Here is a 9,132-nt window from a genome sequence, read left to right as displayed (position 1 = left end):
GAAGGAAGGAAGGAAGGAAGGAAGGAAGGAAGGAAGGAAGGAAGGAAGGAAGGAAGGAAGGAAGGAAGGAATATAATAACATAAGAAAAGCCCTGCTGGATCAGACCAAGGCCCATCAAGTCCAGCAGTCAGTTCACACAGTGGCCAACCAGGTGCCTCAAGGAAGCCCCACAAGCAAGATGACTGCAGCAGCATTATCCCGCCTGTGTTCGACAGCACTTAATACATTAGGGATGCATCATGACTAGTATTCATTTTGACTAGTAGCCATGGATAGCCCTCTCCTCCCTGAACGTGTCTGCTCCCCTCTTAAAGCCTTCCAAGTTGGCAGCCATCGCCACATCCTGGGGCAGGGAGTTCCACAATTGAACCACCCCCTCGACCAGCTTTCTCTGAAACTAGTTTATAAACCAGTTGCTAGAGCTGATCATGGATATTCACACACACACACCCTTGGTTCTTTTCTGCATTGCTACATGACGAGCCAAAGACCAGTTGGGATTTTCAAAGCCACTGAGCTGGCTTTATTGGAAAAACATAGGAAATATACTTTTTTTTAAAATGAAGATATTTGCAAACAGAAACCAAGACTGGGTTGATGCCACAATGCATTAGAACAGCGTTGCCAACCTCCAGTTGGGTCCTGGAGATCACCCAGAATTACAACTGATCTCCCAATGACAGGGATCAGTTCCCCTGGAAGAAACGGCCGCTTTGGAGTGGGTGCTCTAAGGAATCACATCGGCACCCTCCTCTATATGATAGCCCTTCAAGTACTTGAACATGGTTATCATATCCCCTCTCAGTTTTCTCCTCTTCAGGCTAAACAGGCCCAGCTCCTTCCACCTTTCCTCATAGGACTTGGGTCTCCAGACCCCTCACCATCTTTGTTGCCCTCCTCTGGACACTGTCCAGCTGGTCTACATCTTTCTTATTGTTAAGACCAACCAAACAGTCACAACAGAGTAAGGAAGCTTTCAAGTTCCCCAGAACTCCATGAAGCTGGGTGCTCAGAACAGAAAGGGGTAGGAGGAAGAAAAAGGTGTTTCGGGCCATGATTGAAAAGCCTCAAACCTGCACTTTGTAGCCACCTTCGAATGGAGACCACCAGAAATAGCAAACTCCGTTTGATGGTAGTGGATAGAAAAGTGGGGGGGGGGGAGGAATGGAGATCTCCCCTTTGAAAATATTAAAAACAGCAGCCCTCTCCCTTGGTCTGATCAGAACGCTCTGAGCAGAAGAAAAAAAACACCCTCTGTGAGTATTGCAAATTAAAAAAAGCAGAAGAGGGGAGGATTCCTAATGCATCATTTCCACTTAGGAAACCAGGGAGGGTAATTTGCAACTTGAGAATCCAGGGAGAAATTCAGACGGGGACAATTTTGGAACCATCGCTACATTGAAACAAAGCTGGAGAGTAATTTTGGGCGATTCAGACTAGCTAAAAACGTCAATAGAAACCAAATTACTGCATCTGTCCAGCAGAGGGCGGTGATGAGCGCAACAGCAGAAAATCTTTTTGACCATTGTGTGGTTCTGGCGCCTCCTAGAGGATCCTCTTGGTAATGCACCTGGGTGGAACCCTCCAATTTCATACAAGGACTCTGCCCATGCAAAACAGAGAAAGTGGAAACAATAGAACATGTTCTGCTGCAACGTCCCTTCTACAACGACATAAGATCGCAGTACATTCTCCCCATATTGTCATCCTTCCCTGGGAGATCGGAAGAAGCTAAAGTTTCCCTTCTCTTAGCAGACTCCTCTCAGGAGAGAACCATTCAAGCAGCCAAATTCTGCCTCCGGTCTAGAGGGATTCGTAAACGGCTAACTGAAAACCTTCCCCAGTAGAAGATCTTTCCTCCTTTTCTTCAAATCATCCTTCCAGAATCATCAACTTTTATTATTTTATTTTATGATTTTAACCTAACTTTGATTTTTATCTAGAGCTGATGTGTGTGCGTAAAGTGTGGTCAAGTCGCAGCCGACTTATGGCGACCCCTTTTTGGGGTTTTCATGGCAAGAGACTAACAGAGGTGGTTTGCCAGTGCCTTCCTCTGCACAGCAACCCTGGTATTCCTTGGTGGTCTCCCATCCAAATACTAACCAGGGTTGACCCTGCTTAGCTTCTGAGATCTGACAAGATCAGGCTAGCCTGGGCCATCCAGGTCAGGGCACCTAGAGCTTATATTGTATTGAAATAATACTTGACTTGACAAGGACTCTGAATGCTTATGGATGGTCTCTAATTAATTACAATATCGGGAGAGGAGTTAGTGTTAATTGCGTCAGTTCATTTGAAATACATCTACCGCCCTGCTCCTGAAAAGAAACTCCACGTAGCTCCCAATTTAAACTATCAATACAACCACTTGAAAATGCTGTTAAAACATAAAACATAGGGATGAGCAAATTTTGTCTTTGTTCCTTCGTCTTCTCCTTCCTGCCCCCACTTTCTGATGCACACATGTGCAGGAATGCATCCCAGAATATATATATTTTTTGATGTACAGGTACATCTGATTGCATCTAGATCCATTTGGCACATTGTCTGATACACAACGCACTCCTGCAGGCAGGTCACAAAATATTATCGATGCAAGCTATCGACGTGCATTTGTACATTCACACCAAAATTGGGGCATTTAAAAACAAAAATGCAAGTATTGCACAAAAAGCAATCTTGACGCGATTTTGCATTGAGGGCTTTTTCTGTGGCCTCCTGTCAATATTACCATTCACATTTTTTATGCAAATGAAAGACATTAGGGAGAATTTTCTAACAGAGCGGTTCCTCAGTGGAACAGGCTTCCATGGAAGGTGGTGAGCTCTCCATCCCTGGAGGTTTTTACATAGAGGCTAGATGGCCATCTGTCAGCAATGCTGATTCTATGACCTTAGGCAGATCGTGAGAGGGAGGGCATCTTGCATCAAGAGCCTCTTGCATCAGGAGAAAGCTACCAGCATGAGGAAAGAACCCGTAGATTGTGTAGATCAGAGCGACGGGAACCAACCCACTGTCTAATGCCGGAGGCCAATTTCTTATGTCCTTCGGGACTTTGGGCACAGCGGCCCCAGGACTCGGCCCGTAGGCTAGTTTCTTGGCCAGTACTCATGGCTGAAATATATCAAGTCGCTAGCCTCTGAGCATATATACCCTTTCCCCTCCACCACAACTGGAATTTGGGGTCCAGGTGTTCAGGCCTCTTTTTTTTCTAAATGTACCACTCCACTGCACATGTGATAGATCCCACAGGCAGTCTCATTAAAGTGCACTTTTAAAACATTTGGAAGGTGTGAGAAACATTGCTGTTTCAACCGGAAATTTCCGTCTCCGTTTTGCTTCCCCCTCTCACAAGTCAACCCGGGAAATTCTCCATTTTTGCAGGCCGAATGTTTTGACCCCAAAGTGTCGTGCTCTTCCTCCTCGATTTCATAAATCAGCATTATGTGTACCAACTGATTGCCGGTGTTCGTGTAAGTACAGGTACAGTTTGCCTATCAGAATGAGGTGCACACTTGAGGCAAATGAGTCGAGAATATTGACAGCGCAAAGGTGAGAAACGAAACCGCCGGCCAAAAGATAAATCAAACCAAAGAAGAATTAATTTGCTAATCCTTAAAGGGGTGGTTTTTCACACTTGTTAGTGTGCCCAGGTACGTATGCTTTCCTCTGCTTTATGACTAGAGCGAGAAGATTGTAATTTGCAACTGAGCCACTGAGTTCCAAGCAAGGAGACAGAGCTAATCTTCAGGCACCATGCCAGAAAGGGACAGCCTCTCAATAAAGCCAGGGCTACCAGGATTTGAACCCAGAACCTCACGGCTTGACTATGAGTGCTCACAGACCTCTTCAAGAGCAGAAAGGATGTGCAATATTGAGCCCTGTGACTGGCAGTCTGAAGATCTGGGACTGTTCACTTTGGATTTAAATCACAACTTTGCCCCTTGCCGGGTCAACAGGGCAGAAACGTCTGTTGTGCGGTAACGTCATGACTGTAGGCAACGTCCGCGGCGGGCACAGAGCCTTCTTTGCCAGGCAGCGGCGTGCGGTGAAAGCCATTGAGTTCACTGCAGACTCGGGGGCCCTTGATGCGCATGCTGGCGCCCTTGGAGATGAGGTCGGCGTAACCTTCCTTGTGCGAGAAGGCGTAACTCGAGCGGCTCCAGTGGGAATCTCTCCGGACATGAGAAGTGAGTTCCACCATGCTCATCTTCATCTTCAGGTCCCGCACTTGAGCCATCTGCCAAAAATCAGCAATAAAAGAGGAGGAGGAGGAAGAGGAGAAAGAGGAAGAGGAAGAAGAAGAAGAAGAAGAGGAAGAAGAAGGTATTTATATGCTGACTTTCTCTTACCACTTAAGGAAGAATCAAACCGGCTCACAATCACCTTCCCTTCCCCTCCCCAGTACAGACATCCTGTGAGGTAGGAAGGGCTGAGAGAGTGTGCCTAGCCCAAGGTCACCCAGCTGGCTTCATGTGTAGGAGTGGGGGGAAAATCCAGTTCACCAGATTAGCCTCCGCCGCTCCTGTGGAGGAGTGGGGAATCGAACCCAGTTCTCCAGATCAGAGTCCACCGCTCCAAACCACTGCTCTTAACCACTACACCACACTGGTAGATCAGTGGATTCCTTTGGAAATCTGGAGTTTCCGCTCTTTTCTGACCTGCAGGCCCTATTCCACCGGGGCCTCTCAGGTGTCTGAGTACCAGACACCTGAGCACCACCTGGGTACCAGTGGCTGTCCACCTTGCGCGTGCCCCCCACCTGGTGCCCCCAACACTTGGGCTAGTCACACTCTCTCAGCCCCTCCTACCTCACAGGATGTCTGTTGTGGGGAAGGGAAGGGCTTTTCTCCCCCTCCAGAGAGAGGCCGCTGCCACCACCTGCCCTTTAGATCATAGAATCACAGAGTCGGAAGGGACCACCAAGGTCATCTAGTCCAACCCCCTGCACAATGCAGGGAATTCACAACTACCTCCACCCCCAGAGACCCCCACTACATGCCCAGAAGATGATCAAGATGACCAATTCCTTTGTAGGAACTGCCTACTGAGAGACCAGATCTCCCAGTTTCCCTTCCCCATTCTGAGGCCTCATCTCTGTGTCTTCCGTTATCCAGCCATGGGGTTACCATGGGGACAGCCTTTTGCACCACTGGGGGAGTAGCCCCTTGCCAACTGATCGCCTCTCCCCTTCTTCAGCTTCCCCCCCACCCCAGCCTTCTAGATTCCCGCTGCCACCGATGGTGCCATCAAGGGGAGGGCAGGAAGCATCCCAAGACCCCTCCCTTCCATTTCCCCTCCATGTCAACTGTAGATTGCTCTAAGCCCCTAAAGCTGATATCCCATAGCAGAACAATGCCATATCTAGTGCGGTGCTCTCTATTGCGACCGGTCACAGTTCTCCAGGGTCTCAGGCAGAGAAAGGTCTTTCCCAAGAAACGTTTAGGTGCTAGTGTCCAAGACTGAACCTGGGACTGCATGCCCGTGCTCAGCCCCTGACCCCTCTTCCTTGCAAAGCCAAAAACGTTCTTCTAACCAGCCTTTTCCTCACAAAAGTAAAGGTCCCTTGTGCAAGCACCGGGTCATTCCTGACCCATGGGGTGACGTCACATCCCGACGTTTACTAGGCAGACTTTGTTTACGGGGTGGTTTGCCAGTGCCTTCCCCAGTCATCTTCCTTTACCCCCAGCAAGCAAATGGCCAAGGGCAGCCGTGGCCTTCTCCTGTCCTCCAAATGTCTTTCCCAACTGGCTCCACCAAAGGCTCCCCCTCCAAGGGCTGTACTCTTTGACGCAGCCCTTTGGCTGCTGCTCGACGGCTATCACGAGAGCGGCGCTCACCTCCGACATGGTTCTCGGGACCGTGATGCTGTGCATGAAGCGGATGGCGAGGGAGGGGATGGTGTTCACGATGACGGAGAGCAAGATGACCAGCAGCGCAGTTGGGTCTGTCAGTGCGTTCTTGGAGGCATCTGAGAGCAAGTGGAAGTCGGAGGTCGCTTAGATCCCGTAATATGTGACTAAAAGGTGAGGGAACCCTAGAGGACTCAGGCGGGATGGAAATCCCTTCCCTCTGTGTTGGTCCCACCTCTTCCTCTCTTGAGACGCCCCCCTGCACAACTCTCCTGGACACACTTTCCCCCCGCACAGACCCCCTTCCTGGTCAACCAGCTTCATCCCCACCAACAGTTCCACTTTCCTTCCTTCCTCCCCCCTAAACCCTTCAACCATCTGCCTAGCCCCCGCCAATTAGGGTTGTCAGGCCCCACGTTGCCAACCTCCAGGTACTAGCTGGAGGTCTCCTGTTATTATACCTGATCTCCAGCCAGTAGAGATCAGTTCACCTGGAGAAAATGGCCTCTTTGGCAATTGGACTCTATGACAGTGAAGCCCCTCCCCTCCCCAAACCCCGCCCTCCTCAGGCTCTGCCCCCAAAACCTCCTGCTGGTGCCAAAGAGGGACCTGGCAACCCTAGACTTTTGTAATGCCGGCACTGTTTGGGGCAGTGAGCCCTTTCCGTTGTCCATGGTGGGGATTCCACAGAAAGCCAACCTAAGTTTGCCAGCTCCGGGTTGGGAAATACCAGGAGATTTTGGGGGCGGAGCCTAAGGAAGGCAGGGTTTGGAGAGGGGAGGGACTTCAACGCCACAGAGTCCTATTGCCAAAGCTGCCCTTTTCTCCAGGGGAACTGATCTCTATCAGCTAGAGATCAGTGGTAATAGAAGGAGATCTCCAGCCACCACCTGGAGGCTGGCAATCCTAAGTCAACCTCGCCCCTTAAAGAAAGCCAGCCCCCACCTCTGCCCTTTCTTTCCACCTGCAAAGGGAAAAGGCGAGAAGGAATTCCAGTTTGGAGGCCTCTTACCGGGGAACTGGAACACGGTGGGGGCCGTTGTGTAAGCCTGGAAACTCTGGGTGAGGTAGGAGCAAAGGCAGTAGAGAACTAAGCTGAGGAAGATGGCCATCACGGAGAAGACGGTCCAGAATTTGACGTCCAGAATGATCTACCCAGGGAGAAGGGAAGAACAAAAGAAGAGCATTGAAGAATAGGGTTGCCAGCTCCAGGTTAGGAAATATCTGGAGAACTGGGGGTGGAGCCTAGGGTTGCCAACCTCCAGGTGGTGGCTGGAGACCTCCTGTTATTAGAACTGATCTCCAGCCGATAGAGATCAGTCCACCTGGAGAAAATGGCCGATGGGCAATCGGGCTTTATGGCATCGAAGTCCCTCCCCTCCCCCAGGCCCGCCCACCCCAGGCTCCGCCCCAAAACTTTCCAGGCATTTCCGAACTTGGCGCCTGCGGCCCTACCCGGAAGTGACATCACAGCATCCACAATGTTATCCCCGCCGTGTCTTTTCCGCTCCTAAGTTGATGGAGCATGGGCCATTGAGGCAAGACTTCACCCTCTGCAAGTGGGCACCTGGCAAACCCGGGCTGATGCCACCCTGGCCAAGATTTACCTCCACCGTGACGGTCAATATTGCCGAGGTGGCCACGATCATGGCGAAGGACTGGTAATCCCCCACGATCCTGACGCCAACTTTATCTTCGCAGGCCCAGAGAGCAATGTAGAAGCTGGCCAGGGAGACGAAAGAGCCCTGGATGAAGGAAAGGCAGAAGGTCCGGAAGTTGAAGAAGAGGTCTTTCTGGCCCGCCTTGTAGAGCTCAGGGAACTTCAAGCTTTTCTCAGCGTTCACGTCCTAAGGGTGGCGGGAAAGAGAAGGTGCGTAGGCATTAGACCAGAGGGAGGGACTTACCCAGCCCCATTTGGAGGAGGGGGCCTACGAGTTGTTGCTGCTGCGGTGAGTAAGGCAAAAAACAGTAAGTCCCCCTGGTCCCTGTCTTTTGATGGTTTTCCCTGAGAGCCAGTGTGGTGTAGTGGTTAAGAGCGGCGGACTCTAATCTGGAGAACCGGGTTCGACTCTCCGCTCCTCTCCCTGAGCGGCGGCCTCTAAGCTGGTGAATCATGTTGGTTTCCCCACTCCTCCACATGCAGCCTGCTGGGTGACCCTGGGCTAGTCACAGCTCTCTCCGAACTCTCTCCGCCCCACCTACATCACAAGGTGTCTGTTGTGGGGAGGGGAAGGCGATTGTAAGCTGGTTCGATTCCCCTTAAGGTAGAGAAAAGCAGGGTATAAAAACCAACTCTTCTTCTTCCTCCTCCTCAAAAGCTCTCCACCCCTCAAAGATCCACCCCATTTTTATTCTACCCGCCATCCAGGGAGCCAGCCCAGAGTGGCATAAGTGCCTCTCCTCACAACACCCCTGCGAGGTAGTGTAGGCTTACTGAGAGGTATAAGGGGAGCTCCACCCTCCTTCAAAGAGGAAGTTCTGCCACCCTTCCAAGAGTCCAACTACCTGTCTTATTTTTTATTCTGCCTGCCCTCTAAGGAGACCAGAGTGACATAAAAGGCCTCCTCTCAACCACCACCCCCCAGTTCAACACCACTAACACCGCATCAGTTTTTGAGCCTTGTTGTGGAAAACAGGTTCAGCATGCCGCAGGCCAAGCACAGTCTCCGACCTGAGGGTCGGCGGGCAAACGTGCCCACGCGCATACATACCGCGTGCACGGCACTTCCAGGTTAGAAGTGGAAGTGCCGCCTCGCGAGGGGCCTTATATCACCCAAACTCTTAGTTTGAGTGGTAAAGGGCAGCTTTAAACTCAAACTAAGAGGTATAAGGCCCCTTGCGAGGCGGCACGTCCGGTTCTCAACCGGAAGTGATGCGTGTGTGTTGGCGCGCGCGTGCACACACATTCTTGATAGTGGCCGAACAGCCTCCCGCTGGAGGAGAGGGGGGACCTGGCAACCCTATCCTTGGGGTGGGGGAGAGACACACCTGTGGGTGTCACCAGCACTCCCCTCTCCATGTTTTCAGCTGCCGAATGTCGGAGGCCAACCCCAGCTTACCTGTTCAAACATCCCCATGCACAGTACTGGATAGGAAGTGTAGAAGACGTTATAAAGCGCGAGAAACCATCCCTCCAACAGGGGCTGCAAGGGAAGAGAGAACAGAGGTAGACAACTGAGTGCCGGGCAGGGCCATGTGGTGATATCCCCTCACTGGGCTGACCGTGGCTTATTTTGTTCCTGCGAGGCACTGGGAAAGGCATGGCCTGCTCCAGCTACG

General features: G+C 51.2%; 1 protein-coding gene across 1 annotated transcript in view; it reads right to left on the bottom strand.

The window, feature by feature from the left end:
* Window positions 1-3,953: 3,953 nt before the first annotated feature.
* The window catches only part of ATP8B3 (ATPase phospholipid transporting 8B3), a 76,047-nt gene continuing 70,868 nt past the window's right edge, over window positions 3,954-9,132 (bottom strand). Inside the window, exons 25-29 of the mRNA XM_056867703.1 lie at window positions 8,913-8,996; window positions 7,461-7,700; window positions 6,866-7,004; window positions 5,842-5,972; window positions 3,954-4,241 (exon numbers count right to left, since the gene is read on the bottom strand). Of these exons, the coding sequence (XP_056723681.1) occupies window positions 3,954-4,241; window positions 5,842-5,972; window positions 6,866-7,004; window positions 7,461-7,700; window positions 8,913-8,996 (882 nt within the window). The remainder of the gene's footprint in view (window positions 4,242-5,841; window positions 5,973-6,865; window positions 7,005-7,460; window positions 7,701-8,912; window positions 8,997-9,132) is intronic.

The sequence above is a fragment of the Euleptes europaea genome, chromosome 2 (genome assembly GCF_029931775.1).
Source record: "Euleptes europaea isolate rEulEur1 chromosome 2, rEulEur1.hap1, whole genome shotgun sequence".
In the NCBI taxonomy this organism is placed as follows: Eukaryota; Metazoa; Chordata; class Lepidosauria; order Squamata; family Sphaerodactylidae; genus Euleptes; species Euleptes europaea.
The sequence above is the reverse complement of the archived record's forward strand: the minus strand, read 5'-3'. Positions and strand labels throughout refer to the sequence as shown.